This window comes from Elgaria multicarinata, chromosome 11 (assembly GCF_023053635.1).
Source record: "Elgaria multicarinata webbii isolate HBS135686 ecotype San Diego chromosome 11, rElgMul1.1.pri, whole genome shotgun sequence".
Taxonomy (NCBI): Eukaryota; Metazoa; Chordata; class Lepidosauria; order Squamata; family Anguidae; genus Elgaria; species Elgaria multicarinata.
In genome coordinates this window covers 11,269,054-11,285,455 of record NC_086181.1, presented here as the reverse complement: position 1 = coordinate 11,285,455, position 16,402 = coordinate 11,269,054, and the positions used below count along the sequence as shown (strand labels likewise).

At 44.7% G+C, this 16,402-nt stretch overlaps 1 protein-coding gene across 2 annotated transcripts in view; it reads left to right on the top strand.

Moving 5' to 3' along the window:
• Nucleotides 1-3,889: 3,889 nt before the first annotated feature.
• Nucleotides 3,890-16,402, top strand: part of SOCS7 (suppressor of cytokine signaling 7) — a 31,429-nt gene continuing 18,916 nt past the window's right edge. For both annotated transcript variants that reach the window (XM_063137829.1, XM_063137828.1), the window contains exons 1-2: nt 3,890-5,073; nt 12,974-13,038. In XM_063137829.1, the coding sequence (XP_062993899.1) occupies nt 3,995-5,073; nt 12,974-13,038 (1,144 nt within the window). In that variant the 5' untranslated portion in view covers nt 3,890-3,994. The remainder of the gene's footprint in view (nt 5,074-12,973; nt 13,039-16,402) is intronic.

Below are 16,402 nucleotides of genomic sequence, written 5' to 3'. Positions count from 1 at the left end.
ACAAGCCAGATTTCATCATCTTCAATTCATACCCCCCTTGTGTTTTTCACCACTTCTTCCGTCTTTTTTCTTAATGCAGAAAAACCATTGAGGAAAAAAATGGAATTGTTGCACAACACTTTCTAATTCCTAGCTCTAGGACAGTGGTTCCCAAAGTGGGAGGTACTGCCCCCTTGGGGGCGGTGGGATTGCATAGGGGGGCGTTAAGAGGCAAGGGGGCGGCAGGGGGGCACTCGAGGTGGTCTTTTCCATACCTGGAGTTTTGGTTACGGAAGGAAATTTCTGATCGCTATCCTGCACTACGGAGAGTGGTTCAGAAGCTCCTGGTTGCATTTCCAACATCATATCTGGTGGAATGTGGTTTTAGTGTGGTCTGCCTACTTCTCTCCAAGCAAAGAAATCGACTCCAGATTACTAAACGTGGTGATTTAAGACTCACGTTAAGTGACTTTAAACCAGACATTGGGAAACTGGTATCACTTCATCAAGCCCATCCATCACATTAAGAATGAACAGGGAGGTACTCTACCCTAGTAACTAAATGTGATATCTAATATTCTTGCTAAATGACTATCAGACTTTGAAAAGATGATATCACTGGATCACGTTCATCAATTATGTTTACCGTATTTCTTCGATTGTAGGACGCACACTAATTTCAGTACCACCAACAGAAAAAAAAACTTAAGACACACCCGCGGTTCTAAGACGCACCCCATTTTTAGAGATGTTTATATGGGGAAAAAAGTGCGTCTTAGAATCGAAGAAATAGGGTAATTGAATAAACTAAAAAATGCAATTGGATTTTGAATAAATATTCAATTAATTGTTACTGTTTTGAATTTTATTGTTATTATCTTCCTTAGTGGGTCGTTGAAAACCGCTATTCTGAATAATGATTTTTATAGGGTAGGGTAGGGGGCACTGGGCGTGAGTTTGTGGAACCAAGGGGGTGGTGACCTGAAAAAGTTTGGGAACCACTGCTCTAGGAGCTCTCTGTCTGGAAACACCCTTGGTCTCTAAGCCCCCTCGTCGTCTTTGTTGCCCTCTTCTGGACATGTTGCAGTTTGTCAGGTTGTATGGGAGGAAGTGGCCTTATACCATTTAGGCTTTATAGGGAGGAAAAAATCAGGGCTATAAATTGCACCTGAACTAATATTCATTTCATACCTGGAAATGAACTGGAAACCAGTACAGATGAAACAGTATCAGAGTGGGACTGTTCAGAAGACACCTTAAACTCTGCTGGTTAAGGTTAATCAGCCAGGTTTAAGGTGTCTTGTTTTGCTAAACCCTGCTCACCCACTAACCACAGTTCGACTGTCTTCAGCAAGGTTAGCAGTTCTAACCGTGGCTTAAAGTTTTGTGTGCGACAGCACGGCTTGTGGTTAGTGTTAACCCCAGAGAACCACAGTTTTGCTAACTACAGAGCCTGAAGTGTTGTCTGAACAGGCCCAGTACTATGCTCCAAAAACCAGGCTCCTTAAGCCACTATGGCCACTACATTTTACTCCGGCAATGTTTCTGAACACTTTTTAAAGGCAGCCCTATATAAAGCATATTGCAGTAATCAAGTAACGAAGGCATGTATGATAGTGACCGGATCTGATTTATTTAGGAAGAGGTGCATTGAGCACACTAGCTGAAGCTGAGCAAAAGCGCTGCTAGCCGTAGCTGCCACCTGAGGATCCAGAAGCGAGGCGGGGTCCAGGAGTACTCCCAAGCTGCAGACCTGGTCCTTTACTGGGAGTACAGCCCCATCCAGAGAGGACATATTCCCATTTCCCCCTTTCAGCTCTTTTACTGACCAGCAGCACTTCTGTCCTGTCCGAAAATTGAGCCCAGCACCATCTTGAATAGCTACTAATGCTAACAGGAGCATTTTTCTTCCTTAACTTGGAGATGCAAAGGCAAATTGCATTTACTTTCCCTCTTTGGACTTCCTGGTGCTGAACATTGTGGGGGCGGGCGGGGGGGGGCGGGGAATGGGTTTGGCAAAACTTGGCTCTGCTGGCTAATTGCCAGCCTTGAAAGCCATTGTCTTGCAATTAGAAGCCCTCTCCTTCAGTGCCAGAAGTGTGTGAAATGGCTTATGCTTCCCTCCAGGTGGGCAAGAAACATACTTTGCACATGTTCACAGGAACTCTGTTCTTATTACACTTACAAAATGCCTATTGTTATAATGGGTGGGTGCATGCAGAGGGAATATCTGTGTATAGTGGCAGAGCTTTCTGGTAGGGGAAGGGGGAAAAGTCCAGAAAAGTGTGAGTATCTAAAGATACTGTCTCCAATGATTCCTCTCCTTGGGATCCGAGCCAATGTTAAGGGTCATAGGTGGGTTTTGCCTTCATATTGTCCCCCAAGTGACATGTTTTGTTTTATTTATTGCATTCATATCCTGACTTTTTTCCTCCAAGGAAGCCAAAGCAGTGTACATAATCCTCCTCTCCATTTTATCCCCACAACAACCCTGTGAGGTAGGTTGGGGCTGAGAGTCTGTGACTGGCATAGAGTCACCCATTGAGCTTCCATGGCCGAGTGGATCTCGCCGATCTCCTGACTCCCAGTTCAGCGCTCTAACCGCTACACCACACTGGCTCTCTTTTAGTTTCCCCCATAATGATTGAGAGAAAGTTGAGAGGTACACTCAGGGATACATCTAAGAGGTGGGATGGGGGTCTTGTCCCCAATGATCACAACATAGGGCATGGAGAAAGAAGCAGATTTTGTCCTCTTCCATCTGCATATCAAGTTGCAATTGTAGCCCATTGTCTGTGTGCAGGGAACCACTGAAAACCAAGGCAACGCCTACCTAGCCCCGCCTGGTTTGTGCATTTTCTTTTGGTCATACTGGAGTGTGACAGAATGTTGAGAACCTGCTGATGTAGAATTAAAGCGCAATTTTCAATCTGAGTCCTGGGACTGAAAACAAATTTCCACCTGACGGACAAGCCCTGCTTGTCAGAAGCCCTTGTGAATGAAAAGTAGGTGAAATAATATCTCACAGGACAAACTTCAATTGGTACAGGAATATCCAAGCTTCTGTGTTTCGCAGAATTCTGCCCTATGAACTGTTCTGTGAAACTTGCACACTCTACTGACAATCCTCATAGCTGGTCTAATAAAAGTTTTAATTTGAACTAGTTGCACATCATGGCTTAACCCCAGAACCTTTCTTGAACAGCAGGGCTTACTCTGGGCTTTGAACGGACCATGGAAGGCGCCCCTCCCTTATTACTGAGTAGTCAGAACTTTGCACATCTAGGGGTTGAGTGAATGGAGTCCAGATCACAAGGCATGAGTTCCAACGTCTTCAAATACGACAATTTACATTTTCAGAAAGTAGCACTGATTAACAGATTTCATTTTGCCCACTTTATTCCTCCTGTGACAGGGGGCTGCCATCTTTTGAATCTCATTGCCTAATTCGGGAGTCTGTGTGTGTGAGAAAAGTAGGTGTATTTTCTGCCTACCATATAACTATGAAGAAAAAGCTACAGAGAAAGCCGTAGGAAGAAAATTAAAAAATCAGGTGTCAAAGCTATTTTCTTTAAGGACCGACCTGTGCACTGGATTCAAAGTTTGAGAGGGGCTGTTTTGAAGGAGGGTGGGCTTTCAACGATCGGGGCGTGGCCTAGCCAAGGGGTAGTGGTTGAATGGGGCGTGGGCGTGGCTTGGCAACATCTGTTTGCCTTCTAGCTTGAAAGAAACAGCTGGGAGAAAGTGTGAGCGAGTGAGGAGCGCGCGCGGTGCAGAGAGGAGCTGCAGCCGTGAACGGGTTTGGTCACATTGGAGACCGCATCATCGGCCGCATCAGCGGAAAGGGAAGTCGGAGGGCGTGCACACCCACTGCTCGGGCGGGCCCCTAAGCAAGCAAGCAAGCAAGCAAGCAAGCAAGGGTGGAAGGAAAGCCTTAGCTTTCGGCAGCCGATCTGGATCAGGGGCCGGCCTCCCCGTCCAGATTGTTTGGCGGGGCCGACTCGCCTTTTGCTCCATGCAATGCACCGCCTCCCTTAGCGCGATGCAGCGGGCCGGAGGAGCAGCGGCGGCCGCGGCAGAACCTGGAGGAGGAGGCGGAGGAGGAGGCGGCGAGGCGGTTGCAGCAGCAGCGGCCTCGTACCGGGTGTTGAGCCGCTTGTTGGGCTACGGCGGGGCTGAGTCAGCCGCAGCCGGGTTGGCGCTTGGAGGAGCCGTCGGGGAAGCGGCGGCGGCGGCGGCTGTCGCAGCCGCGGATCGGGGAAGGGCGGGCGGATTACGGGGCTCGCAGCTCCTGGTCTTTCGCCCTGGCGAAGCTGGAGAACCGTCGGGGGTCTCCCCGGCCGCTTGTCTGCCGCCGCCGCCGCCTCAACCGCCCTCGGAGTTGCTGTGCGCCAGGCACCGGTGCGCTCTCCTGGACACCCCGAAAGGCGAGCCTGGCGGGGGGCGATGCTGGAACGGAGCGGCTGGCGGCCTCCTTTTCCCCCCGGGGGCCGGCCTGGAGTTGCAGCTGGCCGCTTTGGGGCTACATCAGGCGCCCCCGACCGCCCCTGGAGGGCCGGGCAAGCCCCCCGGCGATTGCCCCTGCATTAGCCTCTTGCCTCCGCCGCCTCTCGCCCCGCCGCCCGCTTTGCCCTTGTTACCCCCGGGGGAGGAGACCAGTGACGCCCTACTGGTGTTAGAAGCTCTTGGCCCCGACGAGGAGGACGAAGAGGAGGCGGCGGCTGCAGGGCAGGCAGAATCGTCCAATTCGACGGGTATGGGGGGCAGCCGCGTTCACCTACCCGCGCCAGCAACCCTGGCTTCCGCTGCTGCTGCTGCTGCTCCTCCGGCAGGCCCGGTGCCCGCCGTCGCGGCCAACCGCCCCAGCTCATCCGCCCCCTCCAGGAAAGGCTCCTTGAAGGTTCGCCTGAGCCGCCTTTTCCGCACGAAAAGCTGCAGTGGATCGTCCTGCAACCCCGCGGCCACCACTGGTGCACGTCGGGGGATCGGGGAGAGGGAACTACTACAAGCCGCTGCCACTCCAGCCACCTCGGGCACGGCAGGAAGCCTTCCGGATGTGTCTCAACCTGGGTGTCGGGAGCAAGACTCTGGCAGGTAAGAGGCGAAGAAGGGACGAAAGAGTAGAAGGGGTTATGAATGTTTTGGGAGAAGAGTCGAGGGTGATAGTGAGGAGGTCTATGTGGCAGGAGCTGTGTGTGTGACACAGGGTTAACTGGGATTCTTTGAGGCTGTGTTTGGTAGGATGACCATATGAAAACGAGGACGGGACTCCTGCATCTTTAACAGCTGCACAGAAAAGGGAATTTCAGCAGGTGTTATTTGTATGCATGCAGCACCTGGTGAAATTCCCTCTTCATCACAACAGTTAAAGCTGCAGGAGCTATCCTAGAGTGACTAGATACAAAAGAGGGCAGGGTTCCTGCAGCTTTAACCGTTGTGTTGCACGCATACAAACAACACCTGCTGAAATTCCCTTTTCTATACAACTGTTAAAGATACAGGAGCCCTGTCCTCCTTTTCATATGGTCAGCCTATGTTTGGAAACTGGGTGACTGTTGCTTGGCTATTCAGGTAGGAAGGTTTATCATTACAGTGAGTCTGTGAAGGGCAGGGCCGGGGTCAACCTTCCCCAATCAGGCACTAATTTCACAGGTGTTCAACGACAGCTCTTAGCATTCTGGGGATGATGGGTTCTGTGATCCAAATGCATTGGAGAACATTGACCTAGACTCTACTGGCTTTTCTTGGGCAGAAAAAGGACAAGAGTTTGCTGTTTGTTCTTGACCCTACTGGCTTCCAGTTTGGATTCAAGAGAATCCAGTCCACACCTAGCAGGTGTTGTGAAGAGTTTCTGCCTGGGATGTTGGAGGACTACTCCCATTTAGAGTGGACAGTACTAAGCTAGATGTACTGCTGGTCTGACCTGATATAAGACAGTTTCCTGTGTTCCATTTGGGCTTCCAAGTCCAGAGTCTGAAAAGAAGGATCAACTGCCAGCTAGTATTCTTATGGTAGAGACTGGGATTCTCTGGTGTTGGAAGATGGAGGCTATGCACTGTTCAGGAAAGTGCATGGTTGAGATGGCTTGTGTGTTGGCAATCTCTGTAAGTCTGTGTAGGGATGATAGATTGCCTAGGGTCCTAGCAGGAAACGAGAGGAACCTCATTTGATTCTCTTCTGAAATGGAAAACCCTTTACCGCATATGGTATCTTTGGTAGGGCATGGGAAAATCAAGATCTACTTGATGATTTGCAGTAGATTGTCATGAGTGTCTAGCTCTCTCAATTCTCTAACAACAATTAAAAGGCTTTCTCTTGCTGAACTGGGTTGCTGAAAAAGAAAAGTTCGCAGTAGCTTTTTGTGCAAGAGGACTGGACCTTGGTTCTGGTATTGATTACAGATTTTTGGTTGTGCATGTGCTCAGAGGCACCCTGTTCCTTAATTCTTAGCATGTATCCACATGCCTGAGCTGCTATTTTATACCTGGGTCCAGCTGTGGACCTCAGGGTTTTAGTTATAAATCCAAAGTAGATCCTGCAAGCCTGAAGTCTGTCCACCTCTGACACTGTGTGTTGGGTAGTTGGAAATCAGGCACTTAGCAATGACTAATGTATTTACTATTGTTAATTGCCACTGGATGATGAGATTAAGGGTGGATTCTCTGATATTAGAGGCCTAGTATGGTAGTTTCTGATTGTGAAGCAGGGTAAGAGTACGTTCTCCAGTATTCAGGTGTTGGACTAAGGGTGGATTAAGGGCTCCTTGCACTACCAATCAAAAGGCATTGGCCTGGTTAGCACATAATGACAATCCAGAGTATGGGTTGTTGTTGAATTTGTTGTTATTTGTGAACCTATGGTTTAACTGTGGGTTGTTAACCATGAGCAACTCCGAGTTTACAATCCATAGTTAAGCCATAGTGCAAGGTTTGTACATAACCCACATTCTGGGTTGTTGTTATGTGTGGCCAGGGCATTGTGCAGCTATTCTGGCTTTTCCTCCGTAACATATTTTTTCCTGGGAGGAAAAAAAGCCAGAAGAACCAGTAAGGAAACACGGGAGGGTTTTAAATGGAAGACCCTCCTGTAAAATTCCATCTGTACTTCTCAATAAGATTCCGTGAATGAGGCAAGGAACTTAAAGCCTCATCTGGAAGCACCCCTAGTTGCAAATGTTGATGGTGTGGTGGATTCTGGTGGTGTGGTGAATTTCCTAGTTCTTGAGGTCTAGCAATTGTGGTTTGATTTGACGAAAAAAATAGACTTTAGGGAATATTACATGTTAGGGTAAGGCTGCATGAGTTGTAGTTTTTTAGTTATCTCTCCCTCCCGAATTCTTGATGCACTGGCTGGGGGATGGTGAGAATTGTTGTCCAACACATTTGGAAAGCTGCCTTAAAACTACCTTGAAGTAGGTTAGGACTTTGTCTTGCCCGAGGCCAGACAGTGAGTGTGGATTTGACCTATGTCTTGCACACTAAAATCTAATACTTTATGTTCTGTACTGCATTAGCACTTGATACTTGAGTTCCTAAAGTGGCTCTTGATTGTAAGAGGTCAGTTAGTTAAAGCTGGTGCTTAATGCCAGTTCTCTGAGGTCTACTCTCTCCGAGCTCTGTGGTAAAGACCATGCTTTGAGTGCAGAACGTCCCAGACCTCTCCACAGAAGGGCTATCAGAGCTAGGAAAGACCTCTGTGTGAGACCTTGGAGAGCTCCTGGCAATTAAAATAGAATGCACTGGGCTAGATGAACCATATTCATGTGTTTATGAAAGCTCTACAGGCCGGATGGGGAACCCCTCTGGGTCAGAGGATATCATACATCATACTTGAAAAGTCAAGAGGACATATGAAGAGGCCTTCTCCAATGTGGTACCCTCTGGATATTTTGGACTACAGTTCCCAACAGCCCCAACCAGCATGGCCAGTGGTCATGGATGATGGGAGTTGTAGACCAAAATACCTGGAGGGTACTATGTTGGGAAAGGCTGCAGGGACAGGCTACTAATATCACTAGGTTAATGTTTACTTTGGTAGCACCATCAGCTCTTTTCCCACTCCGGCTTTCTGAGATCTGCCCATGTTAACTGGATTTGCCAGAGATTCAAGCTTGCACATGTGCTGTACTTCTGGCCTCTGGGCATGGTCTGAGAGCACATGATGCAGCAATCTGCTCGAGCTAAGCAGGTTTCCATCTGGTCAGTGCCTCGATGGGACTGAAAGATCCAGCAAAACCCTATGTAGGCTGCTTTGTTGAGTTCTAATAGAAGAAGGGCAGATATAAATGTACCAACCAACCACCTGGATAATGCGCAAAAGCCTGGGGGTGGGGGACAATAGTTATCAGTGCATACTGAAGCTGACTTAATATGATTTTTTTTACCTCTTAGCACAACCTACTTTTGTGGATTTTCAATCATAGCAATTATAATGAATGGTTGAACCATGGTATTGTTTTCATTTTGACTCTTCCAATAATTAAACAAACCTGTGAGGATTGAAAGTACTGCCCCCCCCCCCATCTCCCCATTAATGTATAGGGTGGTCAGACAAATAGGTCTGGGGTTGGAGGCCTAGGGTCTCTGGATCTTTTTAATGGATTTTCTCTTGGTGGTGACTCAAGTTTGAAGTTGTGTGGAAGATACATTCTCAGCTAGTGAAAGCAGGCATGGGATGATGCATGTTGTATGAAGAAAGGGCCTAGAACTTCAGGAGGTAAATAGTTCCCCTACTTGAAGTCCTAGGAAGGTTCTTGGTGTGTGTTGAGGCAAATAATGGATTATCTGTGGTGCAAAGGTTAACCCAAATTTTGCACTAAATTAAGTGGATTATTTCAATCACATTATTAACTTAATTTAATCACATAATTAACTGTTCACATCATATCATCAGTTCTCATGGTGTGTTAGTGTACTCTGGTTGGGAATTATACTAAAATCTTGGATAGCCGTGTTGGTCCATTAGGGGGGAAAAGTCCCAAGGCCATGGGTGTGATATGTGTGATGTGAAAAAAGAGGCAAAAAGCACCACGAAAAGGCTATAGGAAAAAGAGGTGACTAGCTCTGGTGCTATGAAATCTCAAAAAGGTTTCTTTATTTTTCTTATACGAAATATAAGAAATGTTCTAAAAACTTTAATCCAAACTTGTACAGCGCTCAACGTTTCGGATCTTACGGATCCTTCGTCAGGAGCTGCACAATGAAATTATTATTATTATTTATTCATTTATTACACTTATATACAGCCCCCATAGCCAGAGCTCTCTAGGCGGTTTACAGAAATTTTAAAATTGAGATAAAAACACGTATACAAAATTTAAAATTTTAAAACACAGAACATACACACCTAAAGCATTAACAACCGTTAAAAAAAATGAATTACTTTTCTAAGTAATTATAAATTCAAAATGTTATTGATATTTTTTTACAAGATCACAGGAGAAAGATTCATTCTTTCGCCTTCAGTTTGCTGAATATCCCAATTCACCCCCCCACCTTAAAATCCCCCCCAGGGGGGAATTCCCCCCTTGTTGAGAACCCATGCTCTAGACAGTTTCTCAAATTACAAAATGTATCCACAGCCTAAGTTCCATGTTAATAGGGGGAGGAAGAATAGGAGGAGAAAAAATAGGCACGGTGTTAAAAGCACCAAAGTTTGCAGTTCATGACATCTGGTGTTTGAGAATCATGAGTATAGAAAAATTAGGTGTGTAGGTGCACGGTGTTGACTTATAAAGAAGTCAATCTGTAAACACCTTGAAATCAATGCAGTGATTACTAGAAGCCAACATGGATTTGTCAGGAACAAATCCTGTCAGACTAATTTGATCTCATTTTTTGATAGGATAACCTCCCTTGTGGACTGTGGGAATGCTGTGGATGTCATATATCTTGACTTCAGCAAAGCTTTTGACAAAGTACCACATGACATTCTGATTAACAAACTAGCTAAAAGTGGGCTAGATGGAACAACTATTAGGTGGATCCACAGTTGGCTACAGAATCGGACTCAAAGAGTACTTATCAATGGAACCTTCTCAAACTGGGGAGAGGCAACGAGTGGGGTGCCGCAGGGCTCAGTCCTGGGCCCAGTGCTCTTCAACATTTTTATTAATGATTTGGACGAGGAGGTGCAGGGAACGCTGATCAAATTTGCAGATGACACCTAATTGGGTGGGATAGCTAATACCCTGGAAGACAGAAACAAACTTCAAAGTGATCTTGATAGGCTGGAGTGCTGGGCTGAAAACAACAGAATGAAATTTAATAGGGATAAATGCCAAGTTCTACATTTAGGGAATAGAAACCAAATGCACAGTTACAAGATGGGGGACACTTGGCTCAGCAATACTACAAATGAGAAAGATCTTGGAATTGTTGTAGATCACAAGCTGAATATGAGCCAACAGTGCGATATGGCTGCAAGAAAGGCAAATGCTATTTTGGGCTGCATTAATAGAAGTATAGCTTCCAAATCACGTGAGGTACTGGTTCCTCTCTATTCGGCCCTGGTTAGGCCTCATCTAGAGTATTGCGTCCAGTTCTGGGCTCCACAATTCAAGAAGGACGCAGACAAGCTGGAGCGTGTTCAGAAGAGGGCAACGAGGATGATCAGAGGTCTAGAAACAAAGCCCTATGAAGAGAGACTGAAAGAACTGGGCATGTTTAGCCTGGAGAAGAGAAGATTGAGGGGAGACATGATAGCACTCTTCAAATACTTAAAAGGTTGTCACACAGAGGAGGGCCAGGATCTCTTCTCGATCCTCCCAGAGTGCAGGACACGGAATAACGGGCTCAAGTTAAAGGAAGCCAGATTCCGGCTGGACATCAGGAAAAACCTCCTGACTGTTAGAGCAGTGCGACGGTGGAATCAGCTACCTAGGGAGGTTGTGGGCTCTCCCACACTAGAGGCATTCAAGAGGCAGCTGGACAACCATCTGTCAGGGATGCTTTAGGGTGGATTCCTGCATTGAGCAGGGGGTTGGACTCGATGGCCTTGTAGGCCCCTTCCAACTCTGCTATTCTATGATTCTATGATTCTATGATTCCCTTGGCTGTTGGCACAGGTGAAATATTTTAGTTGAATACCAGAACTAAGGAGAGAACTTGGTTGGTAATCAATTCAGGTTTAGTGTCAGAGTTGGCGTTACTATTGTGAAGAATGAGGCAGCATTTCAGGGAGCTGATTTTGGATGATAGGAAAAGGCAGCAAATTGTTAGTTGTTTAATTTATTGTATTTTTAGTGTCAGGAGTGAGTGACCTGCTTGCGAAATTTTCTGCCTCGGGTGCCAAAATAAATTGGCCAGCCTTATTTATTTATTTATTTATTTATTTCACTTCTATACTGCCTTTCTGCCAAGGCACTCCAGGTGGTTTACAATTTTTAAAGATACTGAAACAAACATTACCACCCAAACCACCAAATATCCCTCAAACCATCAGAATATAGTTCTCTCAGGCCAGTTGAAGGTTTCTTCAGGAGCTAATAGCATTAATGGCCTACCCTGGGTTTCTCCTCTTTTGTTTCCGTCAGGGCACAAAGGTCTTAGGTAGCCCAAGGACAGTGGGGGAGGGGTAGCCCCAATAGCCCTATTACACCTGTTTCCTTCAGGAGCTGATGGCATCCGGCTTCCAACCTGGGCCTTTTCACTTCTGTATTTCCTGAGGGAGTAATTAACCAGTGAAGGTTTAGTAGCCCAGATAGCCTTTGGTACTGTGCACCTTGGGCATTGTTTACCATTCTGCCACAGGCAGCAAAAAATGTCTTGAATCTGAGGTGAAGCCTATTTGGTCAACGGAAGGCTTCCTATTACCTGAGTTGTAAAGGAGAAGTAGCTGGTGCAGGATACTGGGAAACCCCATATTTATTTATTTATGAAACCATTGATATGCCACCTGAACTCCCCCACCCCTGTAGCTAGATTGGGGAATCTTGGTTTGGTTTCCCTATTCAGACAGGAGGACTCATTGGATGTCCTTTGGCCAGTCACTTTCGCAAAGGTGATCAATGTGCCTGGGCTGTACCACTTAAATCTTCATTGGGGATCGAGTTGCACGGTGGAGTGCTCTTCAGTAACTAAAATTCAAAACAAAACACTTTTACAATGTCACCTGACCTTCCCTCAATGCAGTGTGAAGTGGTACTAAGCTCTAAAAATAGCCATATGTCTGGAGTCAAATTTACGTGTCCACAGACATAGCAATTCTTGTAAATTTGGAGAATTGTGTTTCATTCTTTCCTGGATGTTGATGTGTGATAGATGGTTGTATTCATATGGTGTGGGCAAATGGGCTAGTAAAAGTCTTCATGACCTAGTAATTCTTATTTGCAAGACTTGATATAAGGAAAAATCCCTTATGTAGTAATCAGTTTGATCCAGAAAGTGAACATAGCCCATATAAGGAAAACTGTTGGGGTGCCAGTACTCTTGAAGAATACCATTCTTTCACCTCAGATGCTAGCAGTTCCTCTAATTCTTTCTAGTGTTGAATTTAATAATTGCCACCATGAGGTCTAGAAACTTGGTTGTATTTTAGTTCTTAAATCAAGGAATTGATTGGGAGCCTGATGAAAGTACAAATGTCTAATAGCTGTGGCATTTTATTTCTGAATTAAAGTCAAGGGATGCTTCATTCTTGCAGAGAAAGTGGTAATGTGTAAGAGTTCAGAATTACACTCACTCATTCTGCATGGGGAATGATTGAATGAACTGGATTATTGGGTTCTTATTTAATTAAAACATTTAGACCCTCCTACAATTTTTGAGGCAGTTTTACAAATTAAGTAGTGTAAAAAGACTTGTGAAAATAGTGTGGCTCCTAGTGCGCTAACCTCTCACAGGGGAATCCAAAAAAAGCAGTGTTGATAACAAAACAGAAGTAGGTCTGAGGCAAAGATTCATAGGGTGGTGGGAGGAAGAACAGACCTTCTTGAGAAGTGAACAGACACCCAGCATTATCTTATTTACAGGCTCATCTGTCCATCTTTTTGTAGAAAACCAAGATTGATGCGAACGCAAAGTGCCTTTTCTCCAGTTGCTTTTGGTCCCCTCTTCACAGGTGAGTGTCAAGCCTGATCTCTCTCTCCTCCCTTGTAGGAAGGACTTGTAGTTTTATTAATCTGTGCAGGTGTAATGCGTTGCCTTGAGATTTTTTAAATTCCAGTCTCTCTGTGTGTGCATCTCTCTGTCTCTCTGTTTCTCTCTCTCTCTCTCTCTCTCTCACACACACACACACACACACAATCTATCTAGATATGTATATAAATGGTTATGGATTATCCCTAGAATCCTTCAGAACAACCTTTCTCAACCTAATACCCTCCAAATGTGATGTACTACAATCCCCATCTTCCCCAGTCAGCATGACTGGCACACTGGGGCCATGCAGTTCACTGGGTAAACCAAATTAGCTTTACCCTAGGACCAAATATTCCCTAAAATACAGCAATATCAATAGCTATCCCCAACTATTTATTTATTATTCATTTATTACATTTTTATACCGTCCAATAGCCGAAGCTCTCTGGGCGGTTCACAGAAATTATTGAGATCTGACTACTGAGTTGGATCTCTCTCCCCTTCATCCACAAGAGTTTTCCTGTTCTGACTCTGTATTATTATTACTTAGTTTATCTTCATCATTGTTACTTATTATTATTAGTAGTAATAATAATATTAATTTGCACTTTTGTGTCCTCCCTTTCCATAAAATCCACCAAGTGAATGTACAACATATTCAAAATAATCACAAAAACCAACAATAAACATTAAAAACAACAACATTTAAACAGCAATTAAAAATGCCACTTTCAAGTGTGTCTTTACACCTTTTCTAATGGCAGGGAAATTTGGTACTAACATCCAGCATCTAAACTCAAGTCACTCAAATCCCCATGAAGGTTGGTGTTTACTTTCTGAGTAACTTGGCTGAGCCGACAAAGGCATTAATGTGAAGCTAGATAAGATTACATAGAATCCACCAGATTAGAATACACCAGTTTTAACCGCAAAGTTGTTTTAAAAACAAACACTGACCTTAGAATTGCAGCAAAGGAAATGCAAAACAGGAAAACGTTAATTCTAGCTTCTAAGATTTCCCCTAACTGATATATATATAGCAGGTAGTCTGTATATCCGTGAGACCACAGAGACTCTATAGTGAATGGCAGTAGTTCTGAGTTGGATGCCAAAAATGCATCTTTGCACTTCTGGCAGAAATGTAGTTTGGAATCTAGGGAGCTTACACTAACTCCAGACTGATCCCCCAACACACAGCAAAAGACTAGAAGTGCAATCTTATGCATGTCTACCTGGATGTAAGGTCCTTTACATTCAACAGGGCTTATTCCCAGCTAGGTGGGTATAACGTTACAGCCTCAGCCGTATATCAGGATGTGTGAACTGGCAAAACCTGAGCTTGTCTAGGTTCTCTGGATTCCACCTTGAAGCTTATTTCAACTTGTGTCTGTATCAAATTGTGATCTGGGGGGAGGGAGTGTGTATGAAAATTTGTGCATGTTTTTATGTGCATTTCCCAAATGGATGCATACATTGTACGCACTTTTGAAATGTACCCTTTTCTCTCATTAATTAAAGTGTGTTTGTATGATTTTTCAAAAGTGCACCTTCTTTCATGAACATTTTTCAAATGTGCACCTTTTTGAATTAATGTTTTTGTTCCGTGAATCACATTCCAAGCTATGAAATACATGGACTTTGACCACAGATTGCATTTGAATCTGCATTTCATTCCAAGAGGTGCAGGCTGGGTAAATTCTGTTGTTGTTGTTGTTTAAAAATGAACTGAAACCAATCTCTCCTACATCCCTAATATTTATAGGGAACTTGACTGTAAGATGAATGCAAAGACATAACCCGCTTCATTTCCTGGCTTTAGTTATATGTCAGGACATGTCTGTGCCTATATTAGAGAGCTCCGGCTATTGGGCAGTATAGAAATGTAATAAATAAATAAATAAAAATAAATAAATTATTTATAGCATGTTCAGTGATTGAAGTGAAAAAAAGATCAGATACTATTTATATGCCACCGTCTTTTAGAAATGGAGACAGGATGGCCCATTCAGATAAAAGACTAACAGAAGATTGTATTTAATTTCTTCTTAACATGTTGCATTCCTAACTTTGCATGATGGGGTGCTTCTCTCCCAGCTTCGGTTTATGATTCTGGGGTGGACCAAGGGAAGGGGATCCCATAGCAACTAGAAAGGTGCTGTGAAAAGGTAGTGATAGCTCCAGATCAGGGTCCATATCTTAAGGTGCAATCTTTTGCGTGTTTGGAAGGGAAAACGTCCTACGACTCACAGCATTCCCCATCCGAATGTTCGGAGTTGTAGGACTTTTTCTGTGTAAACATGCATAGGATTATTCCCTTAATCTCCTTTTTCTTAGGGCTCATCTACACCAAGCTGGATATTCCGCTATGGAAGCAGTATGAATGTGGTTTATAAAAAGCAGGAGCCGCGCTACTGCTTTATAGCGATATTGAAGTGCACTGACAACTGTTGGGGCCCATTGAGACATACCATATACCGCTTTCATACCGTTACATCCTGCTTGGTGTAGATGTGTCATGGGCCTCAACAGTTGTCAGTGCACTTTAGTGCCACTATAAAGCAGTAGTGTGTCTCCTGCCTTTTACATACTGCTTCCATAGTGGAATATCCTGCTTGGTGTAGATGAGCCCTCAAACTCTCAAATTCAACTATTGAATAATTAACAATTAGTTGGTTTGTGATTAGCTTATTCAAAGAGTACCAGTGCATTTGGGGATGGTATGGACAAATCAATCTTCCATTTGGGAATAAAATGCCTGCTCTAGGAAGACTTGTCTTAGATTGAATTGGTGCTTTTTTTCCTTTTTAATTCTTCCTGGATCTATGCAATCTGCCTGTGTTAACAGGCTCTTAGATATGGTTTACCTTGAACCCTTCTCTCCCCCCTCCCGCCCCGCTTCAAATACACTGCATATGCCAGAGGAATTATGGGAAGCAGTGTGTGTGTGTGGTGGGGGTGTCTGCCTCTCTTTGCCACAGTTTGAAGGTACTTGGATTTTCACTGCTTCTAAGCACTTGGATTTGCAGGCACAAAGCCAGTGGCTCATTCTCTCTCCCTCCCCCACTCCAAGTTTGACACATGGCAGAGGGTGTAGAAGAGGAGTCTCTTTTTCCTCTTCAGTGTTAAGCAAGACACACACACACACACTCCAAAGGTTTTCTGTGATGCACAGAAAACTAATTCTGCTAGGAAAATTCATGATCAGCCAAAGTAACTTTGGCTGTTGCTAAATTTCTTACAGTGGCGGCCAGGATTAGAGCTCTCTGTGTATTAGACGAAAGTTGATAATAGCTCTAACTGTATGATGCTTCATGTTTGATTCTTGTTTTTTCATGGATCTATGG